The sequence below is a fragment of the Micromys minutus genome (genome assembly GCF_963924665.1).
Source record: "Micromys minutus genome assembly, chromosome: 1".
Classification (NCBI taxonomy): domain Eukaryota; kingdom Metazoa; phylum Chordata; class Mammalia; order Rodentia; family Muridae; genus Micromys; species Micromys minutus.
In genome coordinates, this window is record NC_137969.1 from 97,893,211 (window position 1) to 97,912,007 (window position 18,797).

At 44.1% G+C, this 18,797-nt stretch overlaps 1 protein-coding gene across 1 annotated transcript in view; it reads left to right on the plus strand.

The window, feature by feature from the left end:
* TRPC7 (transient receptor potential cation channel subfamily C member 7) overlaps window positions 1-18,797 on the plus strand; it is a gene marked incomplete at both ends in the record, with an annotated part of 110,571 nt that overhangs the window by 43,455 nt on the left and 48,319 nt on the right. Inside the window, one exon of the mRNA XM_080914411.1 lies at window positions 15,547-15,711. Coding sequence (XP_080770537.1) covers window positions 15,547-15,711 — 165 coding nt within the window. The remainder of the gene's footprint in view (window positions 1-15,546; window positions 15,712-18,797) is intronic.

Sequence of the window (18,797 nt, forward strand, 5' to 3'; positions counted from 1 at the left end):
TTATTTGTGAAGCTCTAGGATTTACCTGCTTAGGACACCAATCATACCATCTGATCATGATTATGCAGGAAGTCGAGCAGGGCTCAGCTGGGAAGCTCTTGTGCCGGGGCCATTTGCCCAGCCATATTCACTAGTGATCTTCCATGGCAGCTACCTTCCAAGAAGGAGCCTTCCCAGGACTGAAGCAAATGCTAGGGATTTCTATTACCCCTCCTTGGGAGCTTCTCAGCATCATACAAAATGCAGCCACGTCCTGCTAGCCAAAAGAGGTCACTGAGTGCTAGACCACCTCTTAATGGACAGCTGTCAGAAAAGTACTCCAGAGGAATCAGAAAGAGAGATACTTACATTAACGTCTCAGTGAAATTCTGTCACTCTCGGGAGGAAGGGAAAGTTCAGAGTCCCTAACTGTGGTTGTGCCTGGAATGAACTAACAACTCCTTCAGGGGGCCAATTGCCCTATGAGCACCCACCCAGAAAAATCTATTTGTGAGCTAAGCATTCTGTATCTGCTATGTGTCTTTAGACAGAATTTAATGAACAACCTCACTCTGAAAGGTCTAGTATTGTAGCATGGCTGTGGATAATAAAGGCATAACCAGTGCTAGTGGTAGTTAAGAGATAAAAGACAAAGTGGAGGATTGGGGCTGAAGATACAGCTCAACAGTGAAGAACACACCACTCTTGCAAAGGACCCAGAGCCTGATCCTAGCACCCACACAATAGTTCACAACCACCCATAACTTCAGACTCATGTGTTCTGATGCCCTCCTGTGGCTTTCATTAGCACTAGGCCAAAATTTGATATATATAAACTCAGTCACAAGGATAGATGATAGATAGGTAGATAGATAGATAGATAGATAGATAGATAGATAGATAGATAGATAGGAAGAAATAAAGTGAAGAAGGACACCTTAGAGGATCTGAGGAGAGAGGTAGGGGGAGAGAAAGTAAAGAAGGACACCATGGAGGATCTGAGTAGAGAAAAAATAAGATCCCGTTTTAAACAGAGAATTGAGGAGGGCTGTGGAGCATGTCCAATTTAGGGAGGAGGTCAGTAGGGCCACATGGCAGGACATTGGGAGGAATTATTAGAGTGCAATGTAGGTGAGTACCAGGTCACCAACAGTCTCATAAAGAGGGAGCAGAGAGAAAGTTATTTCTAGTCATGGAAAGCATTCATCAGTCTAGCCCTTTGGCTGACTACACGAGGCTCAGTTCTTGAGAGAAGCTTCCTTGCCAGACAAATACTCCTCCTGTCTGCCTTGGTATTGTGTAAAGGCTGGAGATGACAAGACTCTCCCAACAGCCAACACATCTCCCCTACTGGATATAAGGGCATAGGAACAATATCTGCTATAGGCTTGATACTGTATCACTAGAGGCCTCCCAAGACATGTCTGGAAAGAAACATAAAATAATTCTGCATAGCTCCAGATGGCTTTGAAAATTTAATTAAAGCCACAACTAGCCCAGGAACCTTCCCCATCATAATTATGTTATTGATCATTAACATTTAAAGAGGCTGCAAACAGGACACTGGACACCACAATAAATTATCATTGTCCACTGGGCAGGCTCAATGAATCAGGTGCTTCTGGAGCCTTCTGAGACTGTCTGGTGGTGTCATTTAGAGGATGTTGCTCTACTCTTTAGTGCATGGGGCACAGCAGGGGTAGCAGTGGGGGCAAGTCTGTATGCAGAAAAACTTTCTTTCTGGATATCTGGTCTACCTCTAAAAAAAAACCAAGTCTACTGCAGCTTCTCCTAGTACCCAGGGCAACAAACTTTTGGACTTATGTTCAGTCTCCATCTTATCATGGCTCATAAGTACCTCTGGGGTGAAAATCTCCTTGGCTACATGATATGTCAGGTTCTTAGGCTTCAGTAATAATAACAGCAGCTATAACAGTACCTTATTAAGCGCTCACTCTATGGCCTTTGTCATGCCAGATGCTCTGAGTATAATTATACAATGTGCTCAATGCTGCTTCTACTTGTTAGGTGACATCAACATATATCAACAGAAGTGATCAGGATCATACCTATCCAGTCACACCCAGAGGCAAGACTCAGGCTAAGATGTTCATGATTCTGGGGCTCAAGTGTTCTGTTGCTCTTTCTCATCTGCATACCCTTCTTAATCCTTTGGTGAGCTAAGTATACAGTTGTCTCAGCTTAAAACAAAATGACCTCTTTAGCAAGACTTTCCTTGTATGCCTCCACATCCCAGCTTAAGGTGCTCCTTCTATGGGACTCCATGATACTGATCACTGACAAAGTACTGACTTAGCTCCTCTGGATGTGTCCTTGTCTAGACTCAGAGACCCTAAGAGTCAAAATGCTTTAGTCCTGCATGCTCCCAGCCTGGCTCAATTGGATGGAAGGGCATGATGGTTAGACAAATCTGCATGTGGTTAGACTCAGTTTCCTCTTCTGAAGAATATGATCATGGTAAAAAAGAGAAATTGTATTCACCATAGATTAATTAAAAAAAAAATACAGCATTCAAAGAATGACCAGAACTGACCCATGCCAAGGTTACTCCCTGAGAGAAAGGGGTGAACTTGCTCTTCAAAAGCAACCCTAAGTGCCCTTGTGACCTTTGCTTTAGATAAGGAATAATCATATCCTAATTTGGCATCTAAGAACTCAAAGCCAGAGGACATCTGTATATCATAATATGCCTTGGACAGAAACATCCCCAGTGCTTGGGGCTTGAGGAATTTTGGCATTTCTCAAAGAGGGGAAGAACAATAAAAGTTGTTCAAAATGGGAGACTTGGGTAGCAGAAAAACCATGGTATATATGACCAAGACATAAAAAAACCTACATTGACTAAATGTCACTCATGGATTTGTGTCAGGTTCTTGGTCTAAGCCAGTGGTTCTCCACCTGTGGGATTATGACCCTTTGGGGGGTCAAATGGCCCTTTCTCAGGGGTCACATATCAGATACTGCATATCAGATATTTACATTATGATTCATCCCAATAGCAAAATTACAGTTATGAAATATCAATGAAATAATTTTGTACTTAGAGGTCACCACCACAAGAATATTAGGAAAGTTGAGAAACACTGGTAAGCAATAATCCCCTTTAACATGCTAGAGTACAAAAGGACAGGGTAAGGTACGGAATTATGGAACACTTCTTTTTAAATGCCTTAAAAACGTGCTTCATATGCAAAAAGACTTTTGGAAGAGCAGGGATTCATTGACAGTACACACTATTTGCATGGACCCAAAGTAGCAGGGAAGGTGGACATGCACTCTGCCTACACTGGATCTACTTATTAGAATGGTGCCAAGGGGTAAGAGACCATAGAAATCTGAGAGCAAAACTCCCAGCAATACCAAATCTGGCCAAGAGCCAACTGAAGAAGAGGAGCAGTAGTTAGAAAGTTAGAGAGCCCTCAGGCCCTCCTCAGGCCTCCCTTCCAAAAAGCTACAAGGGCTGCCTGCAGGCAAACCAGAGAACTGACTCTTCCAGCTAATTAACATAGTCTGGGAGAGAGGAAAGATCAGAAACCCCTGCCTTGGATGATGAGAAGCAACATCACGGAAACCCAAGCCCTGGAAAAGAGAGGCTGTCAAGCAGTAGAACCTGCTGCTCTGCCTGGGGCACCACTCTCAGCAGCTCTGTTCACAGACTGCCCTTTAGAAAAGACAGTCTCAGGAAAGATGGGCTTGTCTGACTGACAGTAGTGAGCTAGACACAGGAAGACAGGAATGCGGCTGGCTATCTTTGCTCTACAGTAGAGTCTGTGTGGCCAAGGAGCAGTATGGTCCAAAAGAATGCAACAGCCACCATGATATGATGTTGCTATACCTAGGACTACAGAAAATCAGCTCCTGAAGAGCAGTGGGCAGAGGGCTGGCCAAGTCTGGCATCTGCCCAGGTCCAAAGGCTGATGTGGGAGTTGCCAGAGCATGCCAGAGTGTGGGTGCAGAGCTGCCCGGGGTAACAGTGGTTTGCCTGGGAGTTGGAGCAGACTACCTGAGGCTCTTCCTAAACAAGACAGAACTGATAGGCTGCACGCAGTATATAGGGTCAGGTGGAACAACCTGGCAATGAGAAGGCGAGGCTGTGGCTCACTGGTGGAGTACTTAGGTACTTAGTGCAAAGGCCTGAGTTTGATCCCCAGCACCCCCCAACACACACACAAAGTGACTAAGTAAATAAATAAGTAAATAAATAAATAAGAATACAAAGGTATTTCAGACTCCGTCTGAAAGGACTTAGGACCATCAAGACCGAGAAGTTAATAAACTCTTCCAAGGCAGAGCCTTGACAATCCTGTTCACTCTTCTACGCCTAGAGGTATGTGCTAAGAATCAAAAGGCATTAACCATGCATTCAACGTGCCCATGAATGACTCTACCTACAGAAGCAGGTTTATATTAGCAGCCAAGACCTAGGGCACCAGGGTCACACCCGGATCATTCCTAATTCTTAACCAACACCCTTATTTCAACATTACAGCTCATGCTATACAAAATGCTGGCAACAGGCTCACAGTTGGCAAGTCTGAGAAGCCCAGAATTTAAATTAAAAAAAAAAAATGGTGGTACTAAATCCCAAGGGCATGCCAAATGTAAAAGCGTATATAAAAATAAGTGTCAGGAGAACTAAATACGGGCAAAGACGAGATGCAGAAGTCAGCGTCGTTGTATAAATTCATGGCAGATGAAGGTGATTTTAAAGTATAATTTTAAAGTAATTACATAAGATGAAACACGATGTTTTTAATTAAAGCTGATCAAATGCATCGCTCCCCATCAACACACGCTGATCAGCAAGAGAAATCTGGAAAAACCTAGAAATATTAAGAGATAACCCTAAATGATTTCTCATGGATTCTTTCATCCAGGGCAACCAGCCTAACATTTTATCTGCCATACAAGGGAGTCTTTTTGAAAACAGTATATCCACCCCCCCCACCTGAGCCCCATCAGCCTAGGCTGGAATTTCTATGCTGGTCACAGCTACAGTTCATATTTTCTGAAAGCATTCCCAGCCTGTGCCTGTCTTCTTCCATTTCACTAAACGCAGGTACAAATTCCATGCAGATTTCCTATATTGCTATTGATAACTTGGTGCACATATTCATGTTGATAAAGTATTTGAATTAGAATCAAGAATTATGCTTGCAAGGAAAAAAAAAAAAACAAAAAACTGTCGCTTTTATTGATGCTCAAATTTCATTCTCTGCTGAAAAGCCACCAAACATAATTTCTCTGTTGAGAAACGACAGCTTTGTTTAGTTAAATTTTAATACATGACAGAAGTGTTTTATAATTATGAAGTAAAATATATCAGCAGATATTAAGAATTGCTTCGTAAATCAAAAACTAGACCAATGTTCCCTAAGCCAGTGGGAGCACCTGTGAGTTAGCCCTGACTGAGGCATTTTCACAGACAAAAGAAGCTTCTTGTTCCACTCACAGTCCATGCTGGGACCAAGACTGGCAGCTGGGCGGAGCCCAACTGTGTTCCTAACCCTATGAATCTTTGTACACCCAGGACAGTACAGTCACAGGAGTGCTACCAAGTTATTCAATGTCGGCCAATTATCCAGTCACAACTCAGATTCAGGGAACTGTCTGGAACCACTGCTCTGCCTAGTAAGCTGTGTACGTGGGACTGGCTAGAGCTCTGAGAGCCTCATTAGGCCTCACCAAGTTGTGTTATCTGAGGCTGTAAATCTGCATGACCTTTCATGAGGCGCAAGCAGAGCAGGGGTCAGGCACTTGAGCTGTTATAAAACTAGTTTCTGATACTCTTCTTAATACATGGGAGACAGGGTCCAGAATTTTGCCTCTAGCATGATTATTTGCTCCTTCTAAGAGGATGCAGAGTTGAAATAAACTATGGTTGAGAATTTCCCTTACACATTCATTATCTCATCTACATTGGGAGTTGGCTTCGGGTGAATGAATAGATGCAGAGAGACAAGAGTTCTATATCACGTTCGATCACAAGGCCCTGCCCATGTAGATCTGAAGGAGAAATCACCACTCCTTGCTTTGGCTTGTCTGTTGGATTTCAAATCTACCTTTTAGAAATATAGGGGAAAGTTTAAAATATTAGATTTAAAGTCAAATTAGCCTGGGTTGAAGACCAGACCTTGTCCTAAATGATTACTTGCATAACTGGCTGCCAACTAGTAACATCTTCTGTGTCTAAGGCCCCTATACTAAAAAGCAAGGATGTAACAGCTCCCATCTGAAGAAACTGATTGGGAGGGCTTTTCTACCTTGGAGATGGTTTAAGAGTTCTCTTTAGGTTTCATATGCCAGAACCGTGGTTCCTCAGTGTGACAGTGTTGAGAAGAGATGGCCAATCCAACTGAAATAGGTCATAAGAGCATCACCCTAAGAAGAGATTAAATTAGTTTTGATCAGGAATATTTAGCAAGAGCGAGTTATGGCTAAAGAAAGGCTGCCCTCTTTGCCCTCTGGCTCTCTGGCCTCTGTCATACCATGAGGTCTCTCCATCTCCCGCCTGATGCCATCCTTCAGGCTGTGATACAGCCAGAACTGATAACTGAGTCACCCAATCTTAAACTTACAACCTCTAAATTTGTATGCTAAATAAAATTAATTTTTTGTAAGTATCCAGCTTCAAGCCTTTTGCTAAAGTACCTGAAAATAGATTAATACAGGGTTAAACAATATAATGACTACTAAGAACAAGGCCTGATGTAGAAAAATATTCAGTGAATACTATTTTATCACCATTGTAGTTATGATTATATAAATATGTGGATTAATGTTAAAATATTTAATTAATGTCATTTGTGGTAGTATCTACTACATAGAGAGAAATTTAGCAGTTCTCATCCAATCTAAGAGATTAATATTCAAACCCTATGTTAGACTCACATTTCAATTTTCTCTTGCACAGCCACAGAAAATCCTGGCTTAGTTTCTATCACTCCTCCATATCTGCCTTTTAGTCAAGATGTGAAGACAGTGTTCCCCAAGCCCTGAGTAACAAGAGATTGTTATATTTAGAAATTGTTTGGGATGATGAGTCACCAAGAAAATCATGAGCAGATCCTAGGAGGACACAGAAGAGCATTTCCTCTATTGATCAGAAGCCTACTGAATACCTATTCCTAAGGTGACACACATTTGGGGGAAAACTGACAGAAGGTTCTTTCCAGATTAAAAGGGGAAATTATAAGTATCCACAAGCAAAAGTATGCACACTGACAGTTAGGACCTGTGGTTGCTGCCTTTTAATTACTTTTCAATTGCTGAGAAGAGGCACTATGACTGAGGCAACTGACAGAAAAAAGAGTTTTTGAGGTTTATAATTTCAGAGGGTAAGAAACCATGACCATCATGGTAGGAGACAGGCAGGCATGACACTGTAGCAGTACCTAAGAGCTCATAGCTTATCCACAATAACTGCTGATGGTGTGAGCTGCTGAAACTCCAAAGCCTGCTTCTAGTGACATACCTCTTCCAACAAGGACACACCTCCTAATCCTTTCCCAAAAGTTCCACCAACTCAGGACCAAGTATTAAAACATGTTCATCTTTATGGGGCCGTTTTCATTCAAACCACCACAGCTGACAAATGAGTGTACCACTGAGTAAGACCCACAGGAGTTCAGGACATATCTAGGACTAGTAGATCAAGGAAGATTTGAAGGTAAACAGGAAAATAGATCTTGAAGGCTGATTATGACTAAACCAGAGAAGAATAGGATAGAACTTCTTTGGCAAAAGATATAGGTTGTGCCTGGGGACAACAGGTATGGAGCTTGCCTAGAGACAAGAATTCAGGAAGGTTAGTACCACAAAGAGCCCAAGAGGGTTTCTTAGGAGTGGGTCCACTTTTCCTTTAGTGTCAGTTGAAGACACAGCTCTCAGTGAAATAGAACAAAATGCTGCTTAGTTGTGTGGAATGACCTCTTTGTGAAACTGAAAAGACACCCAAGTATCTAGTGGTCATTTAGGGCCTTCAGGACTATGGCCATGACAACTTAACCTGACTAGAGACCCTGTCACATAATCCCAACCTCTAGGCTCACTGCCATAGAAAGTATTCCTGACAAATCCCAGCACTCTATTCATCTCCAAAGGCCAGCTTCAGCACCCTGCCCTGACACCTGCACTCAATAAACAGCTCACTCTCTACTCTGCAACAAGTGAAATGTCATCTGTTCTTGTCCCTACACCTCTGAGACTGGGGTATAGGCTATTTTATGAATGATTGTTTTCACCAGGAAAGCATTTCTGAGAGGCAATAATGAGCCACAAGTACAGTCTTCACAGACATGTGCCAACCTACAACATGAGTACAAATAATTCTAGTTGACTTTAAAAGCTGGAGATTAAGGAGAAGTAGAAGATAGGCATTAAGTTTTCCTATGGCTGGGAAATAGGAATAGAGCAAGCCACTTACCTGAATGAATGAGATGATATATTTGTAGAAGTAAATGGCCATCAGAGATACTCACCTTTCCTGCTGCCTGATAGAATTCCAGAATGTTTAGGGGAAGCTACATAGTAGGCCTCTCAGCTCTGGAAATAACCAAGAAACATCCTAGAGCTAGGTGGATTGGGAAGTGTAGAAGTGAAGGGTGAAAGTGGGGCTGCAGTCTAGTGAAGCACATTAGATATAAATAGGAATGGAATCTCCCAACTATCAACAACAACAACAAATATCTGTCTCACATGTATATAGGATACAGATAATCAGGAGATGAAAAAATTTAAAGTTAGTACTATTTAAAAAAAAAAAAAACAATGTGTGTGGGGGGAGGCTTATCTATATATAAAATTAAGAGCCCCAGGTTATAACCAGAAAACTCCTTCAACTGATCTCCCCCAACCCATCTCCCCCACTGCTTCAATTTTCTTAGACCATCTCTCCAAATAGCAGTATGAATTGCCTCCTGGCAAGCTCATCAACTCAGATCAATGTGGATTAAGGAGGTTGCTGTGTCTGTGGCTTTTCAATCTGATGTGCTTCTACAGTAAAAAAAAAAAAAAAAAAAAAAAAAAAATCTGTGGAAACGTAGATTCAGACATTTGCCTGCTTATCACATCTGGAAACCAAGCAACCCTGCAGCCTCATGCACACATATGTCCCTTCCAGATGTGACACCATGGCCAGTAAGACTTGCAGGGGAACCAGGTTCACAGAGCAAATGCAGAGAGCTTTGGCTTCATTCTTTGTTGCATTGTCAATAGTAGCCCCCTGGCCTGATTTCCTCTCTTTCCTTCTTTCCTTCCTGTCAGTTGTTGCTTTCCTTGCCAGCCAGCATGATTCTCTACTATCCCTTCCCTCCCCCCAAACATTGCCAGTGATGTAAGGAATCAGCACCCTTCTTCTGTTCCTCAGAAGGAAAAAGGCAAAATTGCCTCTGAGGACAGAGCCCATGTTCTTGAATAAAAGTGACATCTGGGGGAGATACCTAAAGGAGACTCTCTGGATAGAAAAGTAACATGACCGAGATCCACAGCTCAGTCAGACTCCAAGCTCGTCAGGATAGATGGGACAGTAAGTAGCCTGACCTAGGGAAGATGCAGGAAGCTTCTTTGGGAGAGGCAGAATGCGAATGTGGCCCTGATTAGCTACATATGCCAGCATTGAGGCTAAGTGTCAGTGCGGCCTCGGCATTCTTGTGTTTCAGTATCGTCAGCTTTAAAATGAGCATCATTGTTCCAACATCAGATAATAAGGAAAAAGTGAAAAAACACATTTGTAAAATGAACATCACAGGGCTTGATCTACTGTGAGTTCTCAGTAAATATTTGCTTCTTTGCTTTTTACTGCTTTATGACAAGGAACTAAGATCAGGAGAGGTTAATGTCCAAGTCAACCAGAAGAGAAGAATTCCAAGTGTATAGTGGAATGGAAATAGCTCAAACTTAGAGACAGATGGTGGCTGGAATCTGAATGCTTTCCGCGGCCTGGAAACCTTTTGAGATGGCCCAGCCTTAGTTTCTTAAAGTGAAACGTAGAGAGGAAACAAAATCGCTAGAGTATGAGTGCATACAGATATCTCCAGTTTGGAGGGTTATTGTGAAGACTATGTAACAATGTAACTAGCATGCTGTCTACAGTAGAGCTTCAAGAAACAGGAGTAGAAACAGCCTGTGCTGTTCAGATTTCATGTTGCCTGATACCCATGCTTACAGGCTCTGTGCAAGAATTCATTTCTGGGCTCTCCATGCCAAACTCACTCAGCAAGCATCCTCCTTGGCATAAACTGAAAGTGAGGAGGTAAAAGGGCTATCTCTGAGAAGGACCACAGAGACGGCACAGTGGGCTCAGGAACAACCTTAAAGCCATGCCCACCTTCAACAGCAGCTGAGCAAGGTGTCCTGCTGAGCACCCTGCAGGCATTTTCATTTCTCTCAGATCACAAAGGAGAGCAGGCTGCTCAGGTTTGCACATCCAGGAAAGAGACAGACTTTGAATCAGGGTGGTCCTCCCTGGAACCTGCACAGTCAACCACAGTACTGGTGCAGACAAGGTACATGTGGATGGAAGCAAAGCAGCTAGATTCTGATGGATTCCAGAGCGTGTGAAGCATAAGGTACTAACTAGGTTTGAGAGAAAAAGGCAGACAAAGGGGGGTTGGGAGGGAGGAAAAGAGAGAAATGGCATCAGGAACACCCACGATGATCCACAGTCTAAACTAACTCACCCATCCCAGCATCACCAGCAGCCAGCTCAGGAACTGGTGGATATCTCCACCCCACTCCACCCCCACCCACCACTGAACTCCACTCTACTTCCTGGCCACAGAGCTGATGTCTGTGTGATCCTGGTTGAAGACCAGGATTCCTCTCTTTGTTTTCAGTGTTGAGTACAACCTCCAGTGAGAGGAATCTCTCATTTTCTCGTTAGAGGAAGGTTTGTTGACTGAATAAACATTCAAACAAGCCAACAGCAGAAGCAGTGAATCGTGAACCTTTCCAGCTTTCTCTCTCTTTCACTTCCATGATTCAAGGGTGTGACCAAAACACTTCTTTCCAGACTGGACAGGAAGAACATTACTGCCACTGAGCCCAGTGCTGTATACAGTCCAATAGGAGGCGGCACTGCAAAAATAATTTTACATCGGTCGGCCACACTGAGAACAGAGCTTGCTGGCTGCTACCGTGTCTGTCTTCTCTGTTTCCAGAACAGACTTTTGTGATCAAAGGATGCTGATGAGGAAGAGGAAAAATCTCTCCCAGTCACATCAGACAGTATGAACGTAGGGACTTTGGTAGTTATCTCTACAAAAGTATTCTCCCCAGAAGCACTGGACTCGTAAAATTCTTCTCCAGCCGAGTCACTTTTCAGCTCACGACACCATGCATACCCACATCTCCTTAATGTGTGAATGAACCCTAGGATCTAGGAGAAAGACCCATCCATAAGGGATATGGCAGTCACACGGCCCCGTGATAACTGCTTCCCTTCCCTGCAACAGGGGGGAACTTCTAGTTGGGAAGGAATATAGTTTGGAAAAAGGGAGAAGAGGGAGGGTAGGGCTTCGTAAGCTCTAGCAGTAAAAATGTATGTGTCAGATGAACAGACTTCCTGCAGCTCCTGCCTTCCCCACCAGGGAACAGCTCAATTATGAGCTCCGCTTTCAATGGAGAGTACCCAAATGATAGAGGAGGGTGCCTACATACCTGGTAATTACATGGGCCAACAAGAAACATTAACACCTCAAGAAAATGTCTGCTGGGACACAGATATAGGTCAGAATTAAAGACAGGAGGACCAAGGAGGAACAGAGAAAGTGAGGTGGGAGAGGGAAAAGAGTCACCAGCTTGTTTTGATTTATTGCATTTTCATGAAACACTCAGTCCTGAATACCAACTTGAGGACACTTTGGAGTACTTTAGAGAACACAGCTAAGTGTGGAAAGAACCAAGACCAACCTCTGACATCTGGCAAGGCCTAGAGCTCAGTCAGTCTGTTACCTGCTCACCACCAGGAAAGCCTTGGAGTTTGTTAAGCCTGCTTTTTATCAGGCCCATGGGAGTCAATATCCCAGAAAACACACACATACACACACACACACACACACACACACACACACACACACACACACACACAGACACATACATGCACATGCATACACACACACACACACACACACACACACACACACACAATATTTGATAGGTAGTTAAGGGATTCTGGCAGCTCAACAACTATTATTTTTAAACATTGGACGTTTCTTTGTTGGTGAAAGTTAGCAGGGAAAATAATGAAGGGAAGATTTCCCTTTGAGGTATGAAAGAAAAATAGTCCATAGACTAAATCCAAAACAAGGCTCATGCTTTAGCCAATATGCCAAGGGGTCCTTGAGGGTTAGCCACACAGTCTCAGCTCTGCAGAAGCACTGGAGGGATTATGTATAAATGAGGTTTTTAGCACAAATTAGCTTTGGATATAAAGTTTACATTAATCATGAACAGGGTGCAGGTGGGCTGCCAGGATAATCGGCTGGGGACAGATCTGAAAACTAGAACCATGCAAAGCTGGTCTTTGGTGACCTCAGGGTCCTATTTCCCAAGCTGGTGAATCCCGGTCTCCTGCCCAGTGTAGAGAACTTGAGCTCAGTGCTACATCCTTCATCCCCTGCAGTCTACCTATTCTTCACTGCCTCCTCTACCCACTCACCGAGGAAACCATGTAGCTGGATTTCATCTCTTTCACAAAGCTGTGTGACCTCATGTAAACCCACCTTAACAGACTCCACTCCAGCTCAGTATAGACTCACAGTTCTGCAGAATGGAAATCACATCCCAGGGAAAATCAAGGCAATCCCACCAGCCCTTACCTGTAAGAGCTCTCCTAAAAGCAAGCAGTGCTCTGGCCCAGAATGGCTCAGGGACAGAAGTGGCTCAGGCAAAGCTTGGGACTTGTAACTTTTGACGATTCCATCTTCTGCAAACTAGATGACAAAGGAAGCCAGCCTGAGACAGCAGGTTTCTGAATCTGTCCTGCTCTAGCTGTGGGCTTTTCTTCCTCTGACCTTTGAAGCTCCCCCGACCCAAGCTCTTCGGCTTACGTACCTTGGTTATGTGCCCTTGCACAGTCTCTCTCTGTGTCCTGAAGGTGGACTTCATTTCTTACTCTTACCCTCCTTGGATCAGGAATGATAATTTTCTATGCTTTAGAACATAACAGGGGGAAAGCCTTTGATACACAGTGAACTATATGCCATTGAGTTGTCTTCCAAGGCCTGCCACGAATATAGAAAAAAAAATGCCCACAGACAGGTGAACATCATTTTGGCTTCAGCTGTTTAGCTGCTGTCAAATTACTGGGAGCTGAGTATAAAGCCATCTTCAGATAAACAGCAGATCTGAAGCTAGGTTGCTTGGCTCTGGGGAAATAAATATGCCTGTGAAAATCAGCAAAGGTTTAGTCAGGGGCAAGACAAGGAAGAAGAGGGCAGAAGAGCCCTGTTCTTTTAGTGAAGGTCACTGCCTTCCTCCTGAGTAAGAGAGCATGGATGTATGGACCCCACTTTCTCTCTCAGAACCCTGCTGCAATCACAGGAACGGTGGAGTAGGCTTTCTACAAGCTGAGACACTAGTGACAGTCTTCTAGGGCAGCAGCAGTGTGGAGAGTCACAGCGGGGTCACATGGTCCTCTATGCTTGCACTGGCTTAAGTCCCTTAAGTATTCAGAGTCTCGGGAGCAAGGCCATGTCAGTACCCCTCCAAGATGGAGTCTTGGAGATGACTGTGTTCGCCCACCATTCCACTCTAGATGCAGGTTAGGACCAGACTCTGGGAATCCCAGCAACGTCTGCATCTTGTCTCTTGTTACCCTTAGCTGTAAGGAAAGGGCCCAGGTTATCATAGCCCTTGCTGGCTTCAGGGCTCCTCCCTCAATCAAGGAGAGCCTTTTGGAAGGGAAGACAACGGTCACTACCAAGAACAGATTATATTTAGGTAGCTGTATTGTGGGGGTCAAAAGAGCACTGCCATTATCCTCACAAATAATGTTAATGTTCTAAGTTTCCAGGGATGGAAAGCATGCTGCCATCTGTACTGAGAACTTTCCAATATTCTATACTGAACATTTTTAATTTTGTATATTGATCTCACGATGAAATGCTTTGTATTTCTCAGAGTCATTCATTGTACCTGTTCCCTCAATATCCAGTGAGGCCAATGGGAGGGAAATGGGCACATGCTGCTTGGGCTGAGCAGTGGTGAAGCTTGTAAATGACACCTAGTCTTCTCTTGCTCATGGGAATCCTCGGCAGGGCCCAAGGATAGGCCTGCCAAAAGCAAACAATCCCTTCCTTCTGCCATGAAGAAAAATACAAATCAAACATAAAATGTTCTCAGGCTTAAATTTTATTCCCACAGTTTTTTTTTAAGCTTAAATATTATTTATTATAAGTTTCTTCTGGCCAGGACCCAGGGTCAGCTAAACATGGCAGGGTAGCAACAACTGTCCACAGAAAACAGATGATTTGGCTACAGCAACGCAAGCCAATGAACTAAAGTCATGCAGAATTAAAAAAAAAAAAAAATCTCTACAAAACGTATCTTTGCACATGTGGGCAGAGTGTAGGAGCACCCTGACGGGACAATCACCACCATGGTCCCTTCAACTCCTCACTCTAGTTTTTCTCTTTTTAACTGGCCTGTTTAGATGGCCATGTAGCCCCAGCTACAAGTAGCTTCCTGCTAGGTACACTGCCTCTCAGCAGAACCCCAGATACCTGAGAGCCAAGACAGCAGGGACCCTAACCCAGTAGCTGCACCAACTGGGGATGGCATGCCCACTAGAAGTTCATTTGTGACTTAACTATTAGAACAGACAGCTCCAAGAGGAGGAGGTCATGCTGAGAGACCTGACTGATGTCCCCAAAGGAGGGCCCTGTATGGAGGCATACTGTACCCAGTGTTCTAGCACAGAAGCACTCAGTAGGCCCAGGCTCACAGCAGACTGCAGTGCGGAAGCCCTGTACAGTTCCTCCAGCATTTCTGGAGATGCTGTAAGTGTTTTCTTCAGCTGCATAGGAAACATAATCCTTAACTTAATCCCCCAAGGCAGTCTGATAAACTGTTTTGCCTGGAAGAATATTGAGGCTAAGTAGCTTGTCCACGGGCACCTAGCTCACAATGATAAAATACTATTCAAACCCCAAATTCTTACTCCAAAACCCTATTAGTGACTTATGTGCTCCTCTGTGCTGCTCCTGAAGAGCCCTGTGTAGAGATAAGTCTCTCCGATCAGGTGACCGGCTGGGACTGGAGATAGACATTCACCCCAAAGCTGAGCATCCCAAAATCTGAGTCTTTTCCAGGCCCTCTGGTTGAAGTTGCCCCTCAGCATCTCTGGGTCAGAAGTCCCGCTTACCCCCACTCTAGCCCTCTGGTGCTTGCCACAGCTCCCCAGTGCTCCTCCCAGGCTCCAGTGCTCCTCCCAGGCTCCAGTGCTCCTCTCAGGCTCCAGTGCTCCTCCGGGTTGTGTACTGTTAAAGTGCTATGACACCGCTTTCCTGTTTGCATTTTGTTTTGTTTTTGTTTTTGTTTTTACAGTTCGTTGCTCACCCTAACTGTCAACAGCAATTGCTTACCATGTGGTATGAAAACCTCTCAGGCTTACGGCAACAGTCTATCGCTGTGAAATTCCTGGCTGTCTTTGGAGTCTCCATAGGCCTCCCTTTTCTCGCCATAGCCTATTGGATTGCTCCGTGCAGCAAGGTACAGACTGCTTAAGGCGCATGTCATTTGCGGTTATTTCTTCTCCGTTCTTAGCATTTCCTTCAGGTCAGCAGAAGATCTCTGTGTTGTTTGAGTATTACATAGAGCTGGAGCTGGGGGAAGCACTTGCCTGGTGCACATGCAAGGCTCTGCGCTTAAGCCCCAGCACCACAAAAAAAAAAAAAAAAGAAAGAAAGAAAGAAAAAAAGAAAGAAAGAAAGAAAGAAAGAAAAGAAAGGAAGGGAGGAAGGGAGGGAAAGAGGAGGGAGGTGGGGAGGGAGGGAGTGAAGTTCTGGTATACAAACAAAAATAGAGATCTGTTTTTAATTATTCCTTTTTAAAGAGCAGGGTCATGAGATAGGATATTTTAAATATGTGAGGTCCCTCTGAATGGGTAAATATCAAAATAGAAGATGAAGGTACCTTCCCTCTACAGGGTGCTGGGAATGTCCTCCAAGCTCATAGGACACTAATTATCATCATGGTGTATAAACAGCCCCCCAAGAGCTTTCTTCTTGAGATAGCTCATTTTACTCCGGGTTACACTGTAACATGTGTGCTTCAGGAAGCAGTTCAGGAGCTAGAAAGAACTGGAAGGCTCCTTACAGCATCCTTCTTACTTCCCGAGCCTCCCCCTCTTCCATCAAGAGTTTTTGTCCACATTAAATAGACTATGAGAAAGGGGGGAGGGGCATCCAGAAGGATGGGATTCAGTGTTTATTTAAGGAAGATACCAGAAAAGCAGGAGTGACATGAGGACCAGGCCCCACAGGCACTCTGACACCTGTGATGCTGTGGGTCCCCCCTTCCTCCTGGCCTAGCATTTAGAATCAGAAAGCACCTACACTCCAAGAAAAATCAGTGCCCAAAAGACCAAACCATGAAGAAGCCTTATAACATATTCCATGGGTTTAATATTGTCTTAAATACTCCTAAACTAAGTTTATCTAGTGATATATTTTGAAAGGAATGAAGCTTAGGAGACCCAACACTCAGTGGAAAACATGTCTCCAGGGAGACTGGCTCCACAGATAGCTTGACCAGCTAGTGCAGTTGCTACAGTGCGGCCATTGAGTTGACACTCCCCTCAGGTCCACAGCTCAGGCACTCCGGACAGAGTGATGGGTCCAAGAATGCAGGCTGCTGCCATAGCCACCAAAGGAAGCCAGCACCTCAGGGTAGGTAAGCAGTCCCAGAGAGGGGACAAGCTCCCTCACAAATAGTGAATCCTAAGACTGAACTATGTGTTTGCTGTCTCTCCCTTAACACCTATTGAGAGTTCTGCTTCTATGACAGCCTCATGACATGACTCCTAAGTCAAAATTCTCCAGATAACACATATGTATGCAAGGCCAAGTGGTTTTGTTTTGTTTTTTTTTTTTAAAAATGAGCTTACAAAACTCTCAAAAAGAAGGTTACTAGACTCCAGCTAGATTGTTGCTGGCTGTAGGTTTCAGGTACATATTTTTAAGGCTGTGTCTCCAGGCTATAACCAAATAGTCTGCAGTGCAATTGAATGTATACACACACACACACACACACACACACACACACACACGAGGGGCCTCAAAGCACACTCTAGGGAGTTATACCAGTCAGCTACACCCTACATCCCTCCCCTTTCTCCACTTCCCACCCCAACAAAGCTGACTGTGACAGCTTCCAGAGCCCCAGGTCCACCCAACACCAGCACACGGAGCACCTCTGTCTGCCCAGTACACCGTCTGCTCAGGGATCTTGGGAAAGATTCTACTTCTTAAAGTTGTGTTATGGCTGAGAAGACTTATATATATAATATATATATATATAAGAAGACTTATATATATATATATATGCACAACCCTGCCTCCAAAAAAAGATATGTTTATAGGGAGGGCATTCGGGGATTTCCAGGCCCAGTGAGTTCAGAAAGCTAACACAGAGATACAGAGAACAGACTTACATTAACCTTCTGGAATGTTATGGAGGAAATTATTGCAAAATGATTTAGCCCTTGACTCGGGCTTCCTTTCCTCTTTTCAAAAACTTGGTTGACATTTGGTGCTCCAAACTACAGTGAGACCAAATTAATAGAGCGCTCAACATAAACAGAGCTAACCATTAAGCCACTTGTCTCTTTGGCATATTTATTAGACCCCCCCCCCAAAAAAAACTCTCCAAGCAACTGGGGAGCACGGTGAGTAGTAACTGAGTGACAGGCCCGACTCTGTCACGTGGGTTGACACTCATTATAAGGAAAGAGTCCCTCATTAAAGCACTTGTCAAGCTAGCTTTGAGGCAGCTAAGGGACAGATAAAAGAGTTGAGATATTTTTAGTCTTTCCTTTTACCACTTAGAGAAAAAAAAAAAAAACCCTTTTCAAGTTTGGCAGAGATGTTGCTGGGAATTACAAAGAGGTCAAAATCTTGCATGTGACAAAGCCAGCCTCTCCGAGGGCTCCTAATGTGCAGAATACCATCTCCTCCCAGGAGGAGGCCACTGCAGAGGAATCTAATAGGCCAATGTTCCAGTGAGGTCATAGCCATTGGTAGCTATTTCTGTGGCCTCACAAAGAACGCAATGCCATTCCAGGGATTCTGTGTTCCGATGACATCATTACGTGCCCAGATGTTAGACTGCCATATTTGTTTATAAGCTGACTTGTAAAATGTCACTGACAAACCTCATCAACTGGCTCATGTCCGTCATTGTCTAGTGTCTGTTGGGAGGCTCCATTCCCAACCCAAAGGAGTTCCTCCTACCGGCTGCTGTCCTAATTGAGGGGACAATTACCAACACTGAGATTGTCTGACTGGCCTTCTGAGATGAATTCACTATTAACTTCCTCTTGAACTCCTAAGCCTGTCTTTCTGGGGGGGGGGGGTTCTGAGAAAGAGAGTTTCATAGATTTCACAGCCAGGCATATCAATAGAAGTTCAGCTCACTAACTTGTCATTTGAGAAACAAGCAGGCGGCAGGTGTGTACAGGTGAGAGCAAGTGCAGGCATGGGCTTGGGACCGGTTTTCCAGAACCAAGAAAATATAATGGAGATTTTGTTCCTCATTGCTCACCGCCATCGTCAACATAGACATGACCAGGAAGGCCA